Source organism: Pelodiscus sinensis, chromosome 1 (genome assembly GCF_052426305.1).
Source record: "Pelodiscus sinensis isolate ZL-2025 chromosome 1, ASM5242630v1, whole genome shotgun sequence".
Lineage (NCBI taxonomy): Eukaryota > Metazoa > Chordata > Testudines > Trionychidae > Pelodiscus > Pelodiscus sinensis.
This window is the reverse complement of record NC_143052.1, coordinates 240,908,140-240,927,169: the sequence shown is the minus strand read 5'-3', so window position 1 is coordinate 240,927,169 and position 19,030 is coordinate 240,908,140. Positions and strand designations below refer to the sequence as shown.

Sequence of the window (19,030 nt, the reverse complement as noted above, 5' to 3'; positions counted from 1 at the left end):
GGAGCTGAGAACGGATCAGTAAAGTGGACAGACCACACCTGAAGGGAAACAGGTGGCCTAAGTAACCCCAGATCAATGATGGAACCCAGAGGAGAAGGAGCAGGCAGGGCTAGTACAAAGCCTAGAAGTTGGTAGCAAAAAAGGATAGCAGAAGAGGGCTGGGCTGCAGTGTGGAAGGCTGCAGTCACTCTCTGGGCATTAGAGAGTAAATGAAGGAAACCCAGAGAGAGAGAGAGAGGTATATATAGAGAGAGTAGAAGCCCTGGAACCAGGCCCTTGAAGGAAGGAAGTGTTTACCCAGAAGGCTGAAGAGTGGAAGCCTGAGAGAGGCAGAACAGGAAACATCCCAGAGAAACAGCAACATAAAGGGGCATTGCAGAGCTTGCCTGCTGCTCAAAGAGTCCCTGAGCTGGAAACCTGAGAAGGGTGGGCCTGGGTTCCCCTATCTGCCACAGGGGAGGTGGTACAGTCAGAACAGTGGATCTGAAGGATGGTTTATCCTATAGGACTCTGATATCCCAAAAGTGGGGTTGGGAGGAGAGAAAGGGAGAAGAGAGTGATCTAGTCAGAGAGCCAAGTCACAAATAGAGAGCACCCCCATACCATGAAAAGAGATCACTCTGAAGCACAAAGATAAGCTGTGGGTATACAAATGAGCAACAGAAGGGGACGTTGGACCCCTAAGTAGTCAGGAGGAGGCACCCTAGTGGTGAGTATAGAAAACTGGATCTGTTTTTCTATACAGATGAGTTCCTCCTCTTGCCCATATGATGCTTGCTTTTGCAACAATTTTACACGGTTCACTCATATTTAGCTTGTGATCTACTATGACCATGTGGGTCATAGTAGATCACAAGCTAAATATGAGTGAACTGGGTCACTTCTTCATAAATTATCTGGAGAAAGGGGTAAGCAGTGAGGTGGTAAAGTTTGCGGATGATACTAAACTGTTAAGATTGTCAAGACAGAAGCAGACTGTGAAGAACTTAAAAAAGATCTCACCAAACTGAGTAACTGGGCAACAAAATGGCAAATGAAATTTAATGTGGATAAGTGTAAAGTAATGCACGTTGGAAAAAATAACCCCAATTATACGTACAGTATGATGGGGGCTAATTTGGCTATGACAAATCAGGAAGGGATAGAAAATAAGACACAGAATATCTTTCTGCCCCTGTATAAAACTATGGTACGCCCACATCTTGAATACTGTATACAGATGTGGTCTCCTCACCTCAAAAAAGATATTTTGGCCTTAGAAAGGGTTCAGAAAAGGGCAACTAAAATGATTAGGGGTTTGGAACGGGTCCCATATGAAGAGAGGCTAAAGTGACTGGGACTTTTCAGTTTAGAAAAGAGGAGACTGAGGGGGGATATGATAGAGGTATATAAAATCATGAGTGGTGTGGAGAGGCAAATAAAGAAAAGTTATTTATTAGTTCCTATAATAGAAGAACTAGAGGACACCAAATGAAATTAATGGGTAGCAGGTTTAAAACTAATAAAAGAAAGTTCTTCTTCACACAGCGCGTTGTCAACCTGTGGAACTCCTTGCCAGAGGAGGCTGTGAAGGCTAAGACTATAACAGAGTTTAAAGAGAAGCTAGATAATTTCATGGAGGTTAGGTCCATAAAAGGCTTTTAGCCAGGGGATAGAAATGGTGTCCCTGGCCTCTGTTTGTCAGAGGCTGGAGAAGGATGGCAGGAGACAAATTGCTTGATCATTGTCTTCGGTCCACCCCCTCTGGGGAACACGGTGCTGGCCACTGTCGGTAGACAGGCTACTGGGCTAGATGGACCTTTGGTCTGACCCAGTACGGCCATTTTTATGTTCTTATGTTATGTTCTTATGGGTCAATTTCTGCAGTATTCCTTACTACTCATTCATTTTCTATTTTGTATGTGTGCAACTGATTGTTCCTTCATAAGTGGAGTATTGAATTTTATCCTATTTATTTCAGGCCATTTCTCCAGTTTGTCCAGATCATTTTGAATTTCAATTTTATCTTCCAAAACACTTTCAACTCATCCCAGCCTGATTTTATCTACAAACTATATAAGTATACTCTCTATGCCTTTATCTAAAACATGAAAATATTGAACAGAACTCGACCCAGATCCTGTGGGACTCCACTTGATATGCCCTTCCAGCATGACTATGAACCATTCGTAAATACCATCTGGGAATGTTTTTCCAATCAGTTCTGCATTCACCTTATAGTAGCTCCATCTAGGTTGCATTTTCCTAGTTTGTTTATGAGAAGGTCATGCAAGACAATATCAATAGCCTTACAAAAGTCAAGATAAACCACATCTACTGCTTCCCCCACATCCACAAGGCTTGTTATGCTGTCAAAGAAAACTATTAGCTTGCTTTGACATAATTGGCTTCTGACAAATCCATGATGACTGTTACTTATCACCTTATATCATCTTGTTTGAAAATTGATTGCTTAATTTTATTTGCTCCATCATCTTTTCTGGTACAGAAGTTGGTCTATAATTCCCTTCGTTGTTCTTGTTTTCCTTTTTATAAACTGGCACTATATTTTCCCTTTTATAGTCTTGTAGAATCTCTCCCAGATTCCATGATTTTTCAAAGATAATCGCTAATGGCTCAGATATCTTCTCAGTCAGATCCTGGAGTATTCTAGGATGTATTTTATCAGGCCTTGGTGACCTGAAGACATCTAACTTGTCTAAGTAATTTTAACTTGTTCTGTCACTATTTTATCTTCTGAACCTATCTCATTTTCACTGGCATTCACTATGTTAGGCATCCAATTGCTACTATCCCTTTTGGGGAAAGCTAAAACAAAAAGGTCATTTAGCACTTCTGCCATTTCCACATTTCCTGTTATTGTTCTGCTCCTCCTCCCCCAAGTCTTCTTTTTGCTTCTAATTTATTTGTAGAATATTAAAATGTTTTCTTGTTATTCTATAGGTCTCTAGCTAGTGTAATCTCATTTTTTGCCTTGGCCTTTGTAATTTTATCCATACATGCTTGCATTACTTGTTTATATTCACCCTTTATAATTTGACCTAGTTTCTACTTTTTGTAGGTCTCTTTTGAATTTCAGATCATTGAAGATCTCTTGGTAAAGCCAGGGTGGTCTTTTGTCATACTTCCTAACTTACTGACACAGCAGGTTAATTTGATCTTGTGCTCTTAATAATGTCTTTTTGATAAACTGCCAACTCTCTCAAACTGGTTTTCCCTTTAGACTTGCTTCCCATGAGATCTTACCTACCAGCTCCCTGAGTCTGCCTTTTTAAAATCCATTATCTTTATTATATGTTTTCCTTCCTACTACTCCTTAGAATCATGAACTCTATCCTTTCATTATCACTGTCACCTAAGCTGCCTTCCACTTTCAATTCTCAACCAGTTCCTCCTTATTTATCAAAATTAAATCTACAACAGCCTCTCCTCAATAGCTTTCTCTACCTTCTGAAATAAAATTATTGCCTCCAATATATCATAAGAACTTATTGGACAATCTCTGTGTGCCCTGCTGTATTGTTTTCCAACAGATGTCTGAATAGTTAAATTCCCCCATCATTAGCAAGTTCTGTGCTTCGGATGACTTTATTAATTGTTTTTTTTTAAAAAAGAAACCCTCATCCAACTCTTCTTCCTGTTTTGGTGGTCTGTAGTAGGTTTTTATCATATCGTCCCCCTTTTTTTACCCCTAATTTATTTCCATCTTAACATCAGTCAAAGTGTATATATTTTTAATATGTGAGGCATCACCATCTCCCTTTTTCCCCTACCTGTCCTTCTTGCAAATTCTGACCCTAAATTTTTTCACATAACACGCACAGTACTTCATCTTTTTCTTTCCAACACTCCCTTGTGTGCTCTTGTCATTTGTTAGTTCTTTGGTTTTCCCCAAGCAGAGCTAAGGATTTAGTAAACAACACAAGCCCTATTCACCATAAAGTTATTCCTCTCTAGGTGCCAGCAGAATGCTATGTCTTGGCATTCACATAGTCTCATCTTGAAACCAAAGCTTTTTCCATTCACAGTTTCTTTGGCTTCATCTCCCCCTTATAGTTATTTCATGGTGGGAAATGACTTCAATATTCTACAAGGCTGTGTCCAGACTGGCATGATTTTGCGGAAATACTTTTAGCGATAAAGTTTATCTGTTAAAAGTATTTCCGCAAAAGAGCATCTAGATTGGCACGGATGCTTTTGCGCAAAAGCAGCATCCATACCCAGTATAGATGCGCTTTTGCGCAAGAAAGCTCCAATGGCCATTTTAGCCTTTGGGCTTTCTTGCGCAAAAAATTAAGGTGCCTCTCTACACTGGCCCTCTTGTGCAAGTATTCTTGTGCAAGAGGGCTTATCCCTGAGCGGGAGCGTCAAAGTATTTGCGCAAGAAGCACTGAATTCTTACATTAGAACATCAGTGCTCTTGCACAAAATTAAGCGGCCAGTGTAGACAGCTGGCAAGTTTTTGCCAGTCTAGACGCACCCCAAGAGTCTGAGATGTCAAATCTTTTTTACACCCTAATGTGGGATGAAAAGTCACTCTCTAAATTTCTTGAAAACCAATATTTCAAAAAAAATTTTGGGGGGGGAACAGATAAATCAAATAGTGTTTCAATATTTCTTTTTATATTTCTTAAATATTTTAATGTAAGTTAACTACAATTTCCAGAGCAATTTGAATAAAAAATGAAACATTTAATTTTTCAAAATGGGGACATTTCTACAATTTCAGAGCTGTTTAAAAAAAAATCAAACCAGGTTTGTATAAACCAACCCTTTCTGACATTACTGATAGTGACAAAACATTTTATTGGGAAGTACCAGAGCAGCCCTACTGATAGCAACAAAGTACAGCCTAGCAACATTAGCGATGATACTAGGAAGATTTCCCAGTGGATATACAAGGGATCCTCCAACAGCATTACAAGAAAAATTAGTTTTCAGAGGCTGCTTCATAGGAAAGTCAAGATTCAAAATTTCTGTGGGGAGTTTGAAAGCATTTCCTAACATAAAAAACATGAAGAAGAAAAAGAAATGTTGATCAATGGCACACTCCCTTTCACCTAAGCAAAAGAACCTTGGCTAGGCAAAAAGACAATCTATTTTCTTGTAAAGCAGAACTATGCTATGTTTTGATAGCTGGGCTTCATGGTTTTTGGCTGGATTGATCGCTAGCCTTAAAAAGTATTAATCAGTTGGTTACCAGTATATGTTTGTCCTTTTGATTAAGTTTTAGTGATGGAGGAGAAGGCACTGGAGAGATTTTAAGCCTAACTCTCTACCCCAAATTTGCACTCTGTGGCCTGAGCTCAGTTTCTGGTGAATCACTTGATGGTCACAAGATCAGCCATCTAAATCACTGAAAGCTGGAGATAATTTGCAGTGAATACAGCACACTTCATTGTATTGAAAAAAAATGGATATTTCACAATACTTTAGCTTTTTATACTTGTGACACAAAACTCAACAGTGTTGCTACTTTTGTGTTCTGCATTCAGAGGAAATTGAACTGAAGTGTGGTGCTTTTTGGTAGTTTATTTTTTTTATTTTTGCCATGTTTTTTTTTTTATTCCAGTTTCTTCTCAGGTGAATGTTTTAAAGCAAAAAGAAATATTTGTATTACTTTGTATTACTTCATCTCTACTAAGATTATTGAATTCTACTTCCAAAAAATTGGTGTCCGTTATATTTAAAGTGCTTAGCTTCTTTTATGTTTGTTTTCCCCACAGTGATTACCATTATTTTGGTCATTTAATATCTCATAAAGTTAGTGGGAGTTGAAGGTGCTCAGCACCTCAAGTTTCAGACTGATGCTATATTTTCTGAAAGAAGAATTCAATTTTTTAAGAATTTTTTTAGTAGAATTTCCATTTTTCACACAAGCTAACAATATGTGTAAAAGTGGAAAAACAGATATTAAAACGTAGTTATTGGGAACCCAGGGGGCTCTTAACCTTGTACGATCTGGTCCTTTATGCAGAATTTAGTACAATACTCTGAACATCTCAATCTGGTGTTAAGTGTCACAGTTTCAACAGGCAAGCTGGATGAGGATTGTTACTCTGAAATAAGGAAAAAGACAATTTACTACAGTCTCTTATTTTACCAAGCCAAATTTTTGAAGGGACTTCCATCCAGATTCCAAATCTGCATCTGTAACCTTGTGACCATAATTATTTTTGTGCTAAATAACCTGAATTTGTACAAGCAGGTGACACAGGTGAGGAAAAAAGACATCTATCCCCTCTGTTATCTACTCAATGTGTACATGTAAAACTGATCTCTTGTTACCTTAATGCAGGGTTACTCAACTTTGGAAGGGGACCACAATGATACTCACAGCACATGCTGAGGGCTGCAACTTAAGTGAGGTTGCATGTACATGCAAATATATATGCAAATATATGTAAATAGCTTATTTCACACTGACAGGCAGGAATACAAAGATTAAGCAGTAAGCCATGGGGCTTGACCCAAATAAGGCCAGTGTGAGCCAGTCAGCACCTCTCAGGCACTGCCCACAATGCTAAGCAGCCAGCACTTCCCACAATGCCCCAGCACCTCCTCCCTGGAGGCTAGAAATACCGACACCCTGTACCCATCTGTTCCAGCAAGCCTGTCCCCTTGCATCTTTGAATGCTCACCCTACCTGGGAGATGCCTCATCATTGTGAAATGTGTTCCCAAGGGAGGCCATGTTCAAAGAATCCCATGCATGGGCAGTGTGTTGAGCCCCAGTAAACCCATACCACACCGTGGGCTGCAAACAAACAGGCTGTGGGCCGCTTGCAGCCCACACGTTGAGTAGCCCTACCTTAATGTAATCCCCACACCTAGAGCTGTACAGGCTCCTACACTATGGTCCAGAGGTCCCAGGTTTGAATCAGCCTGTCAGCAGTTACAAGTGGGGGTTCCTCTGGGGTCTTAACTAGGTCTCTGAAGCTTTAGATGTGCTTCTTTGGGTAGGGTAAGTATGTAATCCACACACTTAGCAGGTGTGGTTCCGTGTCCCATGTAGTGGCTCTGAGATCACTTACAGTGAGAGCTAAGAATGAGTGAGCTCTACAGCCTAAGCTGAACAGCAACTGGCTTTATAGCTCAAGCTATAGAGGTTCCTACACTAAGCTCCAGAGACTACAGGTTTGGTACTGCCTCCAGGTGGTTACATTAACAGCAATATGATATGTTTCCCCACTGCTGTGATCTGCTTAACAGAGTTATGCAGCTCCTACATAGGTTCTAGGTCTAGGAACTCATTTTGTTGGTTCTATCCTATTTTAAAGCTGTAAACAGATTTTTTTTCTGTGCACTTAGACAAGTGTTTAATTTTGACTTGCCAATTTTCAAACGTATTTTGTACATTCTAGCTGCTAACGCAAAGAAGAAGTATTAAAACTTACGACAAATTAACAGGCTGCTCACAAGAGCAATCACTTATTCTCAACTTTAGCAGATACGGTGGCAGACATTTATAGGAATTGAATCAAAATTCGCATCAAAAATGAAATAAGTGGATTTTACAGCAAGTTTAATTAGAGTGGTCAAAGCACTCAGTGTGACTTGCTTGATTTGATTAATGTAAGAAGGAGCATATTTAATGAGAAATTCATTCATTCATTCAATAAGTGGCTTTATCAGAGGTGCTAAACAAAGAGAGAGAGAGTGTGTGTGGGTGTTTGTCAAAAAGAAGTTATGATACAAGCAATTGGCTGAGGTGGAACTAAAAACTGTGCTATAACTGCATGGTCTCAGCTTCATTTTAACAACTGAATATAGAGAACACTCATGCTGATTGAAGAGATAGGGTTCTTGATTTAAAAATGACAACACAGATCTTTAGTTTCATTCCCTCACTGAGATCTTCCTCATTCTTTCAAATGGAGGCAGTGGCAAGGGGACTCAGAAAGTTTACTGGGGATCAGATTGAGTTACAGATCAAGTTATTAGCTAGCTAGTACTTAATTAGATAGGGTAACTGAAGAAATTCTCTACCATAAATTGAAGCCATTTGCATTTACTTCTATTTTTCATTGTCTTCCCTCTGGGAGACACTGTTCAAATCACTAGAAAGGGATTTGTTTGGACATCCCCTCCACCCCCGGAATGGTCATGCTTTATTTTTGAAGCAGAATAGTGTTTACCTATGAAATTTCACATCCAGGGCAGAATTTGATGCCCTTCTTTTTGTAGTTGAAAGACAACAGGAGGATGCTCAAGAAAGAGGATTAAGAAGATTTTAAACTCGCATGCCTCCTCTTTGTGAAACTAGTATTTATCTGTGAACCTGAGCATATCTCATATTTACCAAATTTCCTTCAGCACACTCAGGAGATCTCTAAACATAGTATTATTGTGCACACAGTAAATATTTGTCCTATGCAGGTCTGTCACTATGGAACGACTTAGTGAATTTAGAAAAAAAATTGCAAATCCAGGAGAAAGCTTAACTCCTAACCTCTCATGCTGTTCAAACACAAGCTGTAGCTTGCTTCCAGGCAGAATTTACCAGTAGGCTCTGCTATGTCCCATGAACAACTCTCAGCGTTGATATATGGGAACTGTTTGCAAAGGGTAAACTCTGGTGAAAGCAAAATATTTGTTAAGAGTCTAAAAAGCTGAGAATGCTTAAAGCCCTGGCTTTCATTAGCAACGTGTTTAAGGTGCAGACATTGAAATATTGTTTCCAGTGCTGACTCCTACAAGCTTAAATCTACAATGTATCAATCACATACTGCAATGAGTCATATTTAATCCAGTTCTTTGTTTCACTGAACCATGGCAATGCAATTTTCTGAAAGAAATGGAGATGTTTACAAAACTGTTAAGAGCTCCTACTCCTACCATTTACAAGTCACAGTGTTCTATTATGCTTCCGTCACCAGCCACCCAGATGTGCACCTCATAAAACTTCTTCCATATAATTAGGCAGATGGTTTCTGACTTGGCCCCCTGGTTGTGAAGCTGGAGACACTCTAATAATGTCTTTCTAGGCTGTTTCAAATTTGTAAGACTCAGACCCCGACCACGTAAGATGCCAGAAGGCAGAAATGTAAAAGATTAACAGCGAAATTCACGTCTTATGTGCAAGTGGATCATGCTACAGTATAACCAGCGAACAGATTTAAAAAGTATGCAAATCATTGTAACTATGGATGCCCAGCGGGTACATGATGAAATACGGTTTCTGCCTCCCATAGAAAACCTGGTGAGTTAAAGCATCTCTTGATGGTTAGCCTTTGCTTCCTTTATATTTAAATGTAGGAATGGAAGATTTTTAACACCTATAGAGGATTATTTACATATCCTTTTCTATGACAGTCAGTTAGGAAAAACCTTAGTCTATAAATGCAGACAAGATGCAGGCCCAGCAACCTTTTTAAACATGAGAGTTTGGCAGATAAATCAGGGGGAAGATCACCTCTCTCCCCCCACACACAAGAGGCATTAATCAAAAATATATGGTTTTAACAAAGATGTTCGGTAGAAACTGAAGAAGAAAATAAGTCAGAAATTATTCAAGATTTTCAGAAAGGCTTGCTGCTTCCCCACTGCTAAACCACACCAGAGATGTGATTACCTTTTCATTCTTCCTCTCCTCTGCTTTGCAGGAGGTGTTGGTTGGGCTGGCAGTCACCAAACTACTGATTGGCCCATTTCCTACCTCCCCATTCAAGTTGGCCGCGCTGACATTTGGAGGAGTAATGGCTGCTGCTGCTGAAGTGAGGGGAATGACGGGCCTGGCACACTGGGCTCCGGGAATCACTTGGGCAGGGGCCTGGTGGACATGTTGTGGAGAAGCCATGGAGTGTGGTCTGACTGCAGTGGCTGGGAGCCGGGATGGGGAGCTCTGGGTTCTCAGTGGTGAGACGGTTGCCGTGGGCCGCTCCGGGACCTGAGCAGAGGAGTGTGCTGCTGAAGAATAACAAAGCAAAGAATTCAACTTGTAAGTGCTGATACAGGCCAAAGCAACAGTCAATTTTATTTTACTTGATGATAAACACATTTTACTGCTTAGTGTTTGACTTGTCCACAGGAGAGGCAAAAGTCTGTCATAACATCAGAATGGATTGTACTGGAAGTAGAGCAGGGTGCGATTTTTCATCCAACCCCCTTTTTCGTTGTTGTTGAAAAATGCAGATTCAGGTCAATCAAAACATTTATGCAAATTTGTGTCATCTTTGGCAAGTTCTTTCAGTCAAAGAAAAGGTGTCAGTGTAAAATTCCATTTAATCAGTTAACCAGTTAAATGTTATGTTGAACCACTTAAAGGAGGGTGGGCAGGGGCATAGTGTGGCAGGCCTGACCCTTTCACCATAGGCGGGGGCTGCTCCAGCCACCCCGGGCAAGGCTTCACAGACATGAGAAGGAGTGGTGCTGTCCGATTCCCTTGAACCTAACAGCTCCATGTGTAGAGCACTCACAGGAGAGACCGATTCGCATTCCCCATCTGGAGCAGGGACTTGAACTCAGAGGAATGGCTTAACCACCAGCCTACTGGCTATTCTGATGTAGTTTTCTCTCAATGTATGCTGGTGAAGCTGTTCCACTTTGTATAAAAGACCTGAATAGTCAGACTCCAGACTGAGAACATGAGAGTGACTTTGCAGTTTATGTCCAGTGTACTTACCTGGGAAGGGGGGCAGTCAGGTTCCAGTCCCTGTTTCAATAGAAATTGTAAGTATTTTACATAAAGTGGAACAGCTTCAAGAGAGAGAAAAAGGGACCTGCCATAGAATAACCTATCGGTGGCTAGGGCGCTCACATGAGTGTGGAGAGATCTGGATTCACATCTCCATTCCACAGAGGGGATTCCACCTAGGTCTCCTGTCTCCCACCTCCTAAGTGGGTGCCCTAGCTTTTGGGCTTTCAGGTATAAGAGTGCTTGTGGGGACAAAGGGAGACAAAAAGTGTGGGAATAACTGCCAGAAATGCGGTGTTTTGGTTAAACAGATTTTTTTCTCCAATGTTTCAGAAAATCTCTAATTCACATGGCTCTAACTGAAAGTCCTTTCCTAATATGAAACACACTGTTTTTAAAATAAAACCCCACATTTCCCAGCACATCTTGTAAACAGTACTGAGTGTACTGCTGACTTCTACAATCATTGCACATCCATGGGATTTATTATTCAAAGTAAACACAAATATACTCCATTTTAAATTAAATGTCTACTTCATTCTAATAGTTATGGTTAACTCCTTGATAATTTCTGGGGCTGCCAATTATTATAACTACATCAGCAGGAGATAGTTTAAATTGTTTAAAACTTATCTTGTATTTCTGAAATATCATTTAACACCCCCCCCCCTCAAAAAAACCTGGTACCATATTTCAGGTTTAACAAAATAAGTTAGCACTTTAAAAAAGAGAACAACAAATGACTATACTGTTAAGAACTAATTAGGTAACATCAATCATTAAAGCACTTTGAGATCAGCCTTGTTTCTGCCAGGCAGGTCCTAAAGGGACTGTGCAAAACCCTTTCTTTTTCCTTCCACAGATGGGTAAACTCTACTTCACCTCAGCTGATCACCATCAAGAACTAGGGAATTACTGCGCATCTATGTAACAATAACTATAATACACTATTAATGCCAGATCTCCAAAGATCCAGGAGACTATAGAATATTTCATGTGTCAAAAAATATAGCACACAGCTCCACTTTCATTTCCATGTCTATCTTTTCTGATCTCCCAGTTGGGTTTGTTCCTTTGCGACAACCTGAATGCTGGTTATGGCAAAGACTGTACAGTTGAAAAGAACATGCCAGAATTAAGCACTTCTGATGCCTACACAATTCTGCTGTTCTATTCCAATCCCTTTTCTTCAGAATATTTTTATGCAGCACTAAAATCAACCCGGGGAGTTCAGCTATGGGATATCACTGAACAACATTATTCTAGTACAATTCAAAAAACTATATTCTATTCATATCCGTCAGAACAGCACCTGCTCTTACCTTGTGAGGGTTTAAAACAGCAATGGACATCATCAAACTGATCACCATCTGAGGTCATAAAGCAATTTCACCCCAATCTTATTCTTATGTTATACACAGAACACTGAATGCCTATTGCGTTTTTTTTTTAGTCTATTTTTGAAGCATCAGATATTAACCAACTTTGCCAGGTAATCAACAAGATGGACACTGTGCTAGACAGACCCCTAATATAGTCCAGTACAGCAACTCCTATTGATTAACCCTTCTCTTTCCCAGTTACTCCCTGAACCACAGAGTTCCTTTTTATTAATGTTGCATTTAGCAAACTACCAAATCAGGCCTGTATACAGAGGGGGAGCGAAGGGGGAGAATGCATCCCTGTATGATCCGTCATGGGGCTGATTTTGGCCTGGCTGGAGAAGGCTGGGGTGGCAAGTTGCCCCAGCCTCCCTCCCCTGTGCTCTGGCTGGCAGGGGGAAGGCAGGAGCGGCTCACTGGCCGAGCCTCTCTCCCCCATGCTCTGGCTGGCCGGGGGAACGCTGGGGCTGATTTCTACCTCCTCCCCCAGGAGTGAGGCCAGCAGTGAGGCTGGGCCGCTCTGGCAGAAGCAGGGCAGCCACCTGCCTCTCCCATGGCTTGGGCCAGGCTGCCACAGTCGCGGCCTGGTCAGACTGGGGCTGATTTTGCCCCCGCCCTCCCAGGCAGATGGGAACTTTCTGGAATACTGTTTTTCATTAAGATATTACAGCAAAATCCCAGAAGGTAATTTCTATAAAACCTTTATTACTGTATACATTTTTAGTATGTTATAACAAATTCATTTTACCAATCACTGTTTCCACTGAAATTTTTCATTAACCTCTCATGCACACTCATTGCATGACTATTTTAAACTCCTTTATATTTAAAAAAATTGCGGCCCACATTTACAAACAAAGCACCCACCCCCCACAGAAATTCCTGCATACAGGCCTGCAAACTGTTGCTTATCTACCTTGACTTTTTGGGGGGTACAAGTCAATGTTCCAGGTCTGAAAAATACTGCAAACTGCCAGATTGGTTCCAAGGTGAAATGGTATGTCTCTAGATCTCTTGGATAAGAATACAAATTATGGAAATTCATTGCATGCTGCTATCCCCACTAGATTTAAAGTTGATTCACTAGGCATACTTATATATTTTATTTGTTTAATGCAAGGGGTCAGTGTTTCTAGACTTGAAGGAAACTGACAGTGCCAATCAGCAAAAGAAATGGTCAGAGAAGAATCAGTTGTGAGCAAGGCTTCTACACTCTGTTTGGTAATTTCATCTGCTTAGGAGCTGTCTTTGCTCTAAACATCTGTGGGTTTGGATTGTGTTGGGTCAATCATTCTATTAGTTGGCAATGTTCATTGAACACTATTTTCCTTCTGGACTGCTCATACACCATTTTCTGAGAAAATAAATTGATTTGTTATTCATATAGACTGCAAGCCAACAACATGACTTGAATATTGTGTTTTTGTGTGTGCATGTATATAAATTTAGCTTGGAAACACCTACATTGGAAAGCAATCTGTTATGGCCATTGTGGAATGGTGAAAGAAACTGAATTGGAATATTCTTTAAGTCAATATTGGAAATTCTGTTTACTTTCACTTCGTGAGTTACATATTGATGAAAAAGGTGGACAAATTGGAGAAGGTCCAGAAAAGAGCAACAAAAATTATTAAAGGTCTAGCAAACATGACCTATGATGGAAGATTGAAAGAACTGAATATGTTTAGTTTAGAAAAGAGAAAACTGAGGAGGGACATGACAACCACTTTCAAGTACTTAAAAGGTTGTTACAAGGAGGAGAAAGAAAAAATATTCTCCTCAACTCCGGAGGATTGGACAAGAAGCAATAGGGTTAAATTGCAGCAAGGGAGGTTTAGGTTGGACGTAGGAAAAACTTCCTGTCAGTGGGGATAACCACTGGAATAAATTGCCTAGGAAGATTGTGGACTCTCTGTCATTGGAGATGACATGGAAAGTATGAGAAGCAGACACACAAAAAAGAAGTGCCAGGAAAGCTGTATTTCATGAATTATTCTGCTCTCTGAGTACTTTGCATGCCAAGATTTTGGAAGGCTATTGAGACACAGTGTCAGAATCATATGGGTCATGGAGAATGTGGGGAGTGTGATGATACCCCCCTGATACTTTATGAAATTTGCTTATGAATATAAATATGCATACCTCAAAGATGCTTTGGACAAAATACCTCATATAACTGATCAATTTTAATGTCAGATTCTGCTGCATTTGTATATGTTATTTGGGGACAAGCATCATTCTTGTATGTAAAGTTAGGAATATGAGGTATGAAACTGTTTATGGTTTTAAATGTGCAAATGTAAGCCCTGAATAGTGCTCCAGGGAAGGCTTAATGACTGGACAATCAACGTAATGACTTGAGAACAGACTTGTTTGTCCTTTTATTCTAAGCACTGGTTGGTCTTAGGAAGACATGTGACCTTACCACCTTGGGGGATAAAGGGAGGAATAGTTTGATCAGAAGCTTCAGGGAGTAGCGGAGTTAGTCTATACAGGTAAACTGAAAAAGCAATACTAGTCTGGTAGCACTTTATAGACTAACAAAACATGTAGATGGTATTGTGAGCTTTCGTGGGCACAACCCACTTCTTCAGATGACCGGAGTGTTGGATGTCTAGGACCAAAATTAATAGGGAAGATGGGAGTGGGGGAGGGGGCAGAAGGGAAAATTGGGAGGGGGGGAGATAAGAAAAGGCAGTGGGTAAAAAATATATCAAGGGAAAGCTGATCTGGAAAGCAATAGGGAAAACAAATAGTCTATAACAAAATACAGGACTATGTAGCACTTTAAAGACTAACAAGATGGTTTATTAGATGATGAGCTTTCGTGGGCCAGACCCACTTCCTCAGATCAAATCAAAAAAATAGTCTATAAGCACCTAAAAACTAGATAGTCAAAGGGGACAAATAAGAACCATTAATTAGCAAAAAACAAAGAGTCAGGAAACACTTACAGACTGATGAAACATCTTTCTAGACGGTATCATGAGATTCTTCAAAGACAAAGAATCAGTGTCGCCTTCATTGTCTGATAGGTAGGTAATGACCTAACCATCTAGTATCTTTGTTTAATCCAGAGGTGTGAGAATTGAACTTGCAAATGTGCTGAAGTTCTAGTCCTTCCCTGTGTATTTGGACTCTTGAATGATTACATTTCAAATGCAGTTTACATAGGTGTTAATGGCTTAAGGTAAGAAAGAAAAAGATTCTTTTAACAGATTTTTTGGGAGTGTTGCAGATATCTAAAACACTGTACTCAAATTATTTTTTTAAAATCCTGTGTTACTAATTAATACATAGTACACTATATTGCATTAAGGCCAGATCTTTGCTATGTGGTAGAGTTCTGGCTCTTATGAGTCAGAAATATAAAGTAGTAGGTGTGATGCTAGTTTTGTAGGATGAAACCTTATTTGCAAGTTCTTTGAATCATGCATCTGTTTACAAACCCTGAAACCATGTGTTAATTTGTTTTGAGGCTTCTACTCTTTGAGTTGGAGACACACACAAGGTGAAAGTTTCAAAGCACGAGAACTTTTATCTGTTTTTAGAGCATAGATCCTACACATTCCCCTGAGACACTCTATAAGCCTAAGTGAATGCCTTTTTAGTGTCAGTAAATATTGTATTAGTCATGCTTTCCTTGCAAATACTATTTCTAGTTGACTCATAGATTTGTTTAGCATCTTAAAGCTGAGCTATGTGCGGATAACATGCATTTTGCTGTGTTTACTAGCTGGAATTGTTAGAAAGGATGATGATACATGTACTCCATGTATTAATTTTCTTTTTTATTTGATTTCATATTAAATATCATAAGCATTTCTCCTTGTTAACTATCCCTTGTTTTCACATATTTTCTTATCTTGTTTTTGTTTGCATTGGTGATGTATATCCACAACATTGCCTCAGTATTGGTGATGCACATAAAAATTTCAACCTGCCCAAAAGAAAATTCACTCTGCCCAAGGATAGAAAATGTTAGAGGCAACACTGGGGAACCCAGGAGAGCCAGAAGGCAAGTATCAGTGGTACCAGGAACCGTCTCACAAGGTCATCTGTGACAGCGACCCGTCACGGGGAGTACTGGCAGATAAATCCTGAAGGCAAAAGGTTAGCTGAAAGATGAGAAAGGGAGGGTCTGCTGCATCTACCTGGGGTAAAGTTATTTTGCAATTGCAACCACATACTCTCTTAGTTCCATGAGAATACTTCTTTATGTAAACACAGACATCTGAAGCAATAGGAGCTGTCTGAAAGATTTCAGAGAGCCAAAGATATATTATAAAGTAAGGCTTTATAATTTTTTCCACAAGAGGCAATGCAATTGAAGTGCAGATTAGCATTTTATCACGCTTCATTTGTATACTCTCTTTCGTTCTGTTTTTGTGCTAGGGGTTTTTGCGCTAAAACAGGGAGTGTGGCTGTGGCTGTTTTGCGCAAAACCCCCTTTTTACACAATATCCTTATGGCTCTCAGGGACAGGCATAAGGATCTTGCAGAAAAAGGGGGTTTTGCGCAAAATGGCCACAGTCACTGCCTGTTTTAGTGCAAAAGCGGTGAGGAGTCCTGTGGCACCTTATAGACTAACCGAAGTGTTGGAACATAAGCTTTCATGGGCAAAGACCGACTTTGTCAGATGCATGTAGTGGAAATTTCCAGAGGTAGGTATAAATATGCAGGCCAGAATCAGTCTGGCGATGACGAGGTGGATCCAATCAGGGAGGATGAGGCCCACTTTTAGAAGCTGATCTGGAGGTGTGAATTCCAAGAGAGGAGAAGCTGCTTTTATAGTTAGCGAGCCATTCACAGTCTTTGTTTAATCCTGAGTTGATTGTGTCAAACTTGAAGATGAACTGTAGCTGAGCAGTTTCTCTATGAAGTCTGGTCCTGAAGTTTTTTTGCTGCAGGATGGCTACCTTTAGATCTGTAATTGTGTGTCCAGGGAGATTGAAGTGTTCCCCTACAGGATTTTGTATGTTGCTATTCCTAATATCTGATTTGTGTCCACTGATTCTTTTATGTAGGGACTGTCCAGTTTGGCCGATGTATATAGCAGTGGGGCGTTGTTGGCACATGATGGCATATATTACGTTAGTAGATGTGCAGATGTGCATACTGTTTTAGTACAAAAACCCCTAGTGCAAAAACAGAATGAAAGAGAGTATGCAAATGAAGCGTGAGAAAATGCTAACCTGCGCTTCATTTGCATTGCCTCTTGCGAAAAAAGTCATAGTGTAGACAAAGCCCAAAAGCAGTATAAATTGATACTAACTTGATTACTTTCCAACAAGTATTCCATTCCTGCCTCCTAAGACTTTCCAAACTGTGAATATGTTTCAGACCATATATGGTCTGACTACAAGAGGTGTTGGTGACTGGAGAAGAGGTGGAGCGTAAATCTGGAGAACTTTCTAATCTATTCATTTAAGAAGGACATAAGCATTTACAGAACATTGATAAAGGAAGCAAAAGGAACACAAAATGAACACTAAGGACAGCAGACTTACAGATGATAACAAATTGTTTAAATCTACTAGTAATGAAAAGAATCCGCAGAAAAGAATGGGTCATTACTAGAGGGCAAAGGTAGAATTATCAATAATAATGCACAAAAGAAAGAAATGTTCAATAGGCATCGCTGCTCTGTATTTGAAAAAAAACAATAGGTAATGTAATCATATTTATCAACTCTTTCTGTTCTGCTAATATCGTATGCGTAAGATAAACTGAAGTTAGACATTTCTAAATCAGCTGTTCCATATAACATGCATCCAAGAATTTTAATGGGTGAGGAGCTTGCAAGACGGCTAATATTAGTTTTCAAAGTCTTGGAACACCACAAAAGTTCCAGGAGACTGGAAGAAGGCTAATGTTGTGCCAAGGGTAAACAGGATTATCCAGGTAATTGTAGGCTTTTAGTCTGACATCAATCTTGGGTAAGATAATGGAGCAGATGATACAGGACTTGATTAATAAAGAAGTAAAGGAGGATAATATAATTATTTCCAATCAACATGGGTTTATGGAAAATTAATCCTGTCAAGCTAACCTGATATTTTTATGAGATTATCTTTGTCAACCAAACTTGTTACATGGATGTACTATACTTAGCCTTCAGTGAGGCATTTTATTTGATACCACAAGACATTTTGATTAAAGAACTAGAAGATATAAAATTAACATGGCACACATTAAATGGATTAAAAGATAATTAATTGATAGGACTCAAAATACAATTATAAACAAGGAATCATCACTTTAAAGGTGCATTTCCAATGAGGTTCTACAGGGATTAGTTTTTGTCCGTTCATTATTTAACATTTTTATTAATGGCCTGGAAGAAAAAAAGTTAGCACTGATACAGTTTGCAAATGACATAAAAATGATCAGAATGGTAAATAATGAAGAGGCCAGGTAATTCACACAAAGCAATCTGAATTGCCTGGTAAGCTGGACTCAGGGAAACAAAGACTGTAGGCTATATTTGCACAATGGGGACAATTGATCTCACAATGGCTGTGAAGCAATGACGGCGAAAAAGATTTGGAGGTCATAGTCATTGATCAGCTAAACATGAACTTCCCATGCAATGTTGTGGCCAAAAGCACCAAAAGGAAATCTCAAGTAGGATTTTTTGACAACGGTGTGACCATTGCTAAAATGTCCACAGTTCAAGAAGGATATAGATAAATTAGGGGAGGGTTTAGAGAAGAGCCATAAGAATGGTTAAAAGATCATGCCTTAGGGTGACAGACTCAAAGAGCTCAATCTACTTAAACAGAAAAAAGGTCCAGGAGTGACTTGATTACAATGTAAGGGTATGTCTATTAGAGATGTAAAACTTCGTTTAAAAATATAACCATGTAGTAACCACTAAAAATCTCAGCAGTTACATGGTTACATGCACTGTGGGCTCTGCAGTATAAAGCTGCAATAAGCTTTACTGAAGAAGAGGGAAGAGGCTTTGCTGCCACTGCAAAGTTGCATCCCCAGGAGTGGGACCAGCAGGA

General features: G+C 39.7%; 1 protein-coding gene across 5 annotated transcripts in view; it reads right to left on the bottom strand.

Moving 5' to 3' along the window:
* The window catches only part of SH3RF3 (SH3 domain containing ring finger 3), a 397,687-nt gene that overhangs the window by 34,895 nt on the left and 343,762 nt on the right, over nucleotides 1-19,030 (bottom strand). For 4 of the 5 annotated variants that reach the window (XM_075918106.2, XM_075918099.2, XM_075918115.2 and 1 more), the window contains one exon: nucleotides 9,574-9,908. In XM_075918106.2, coding sequence (XP_075774221.2) covers nucleotides 9,574-9,908 — 335 coding nt within the window. The remainder of the gene's footprint in view (nucleotides 1-9,573; nucleotides 9,909-19,030) is intronic. The other variant, XM_075918091.2, reaches the window with a different exon arrangement.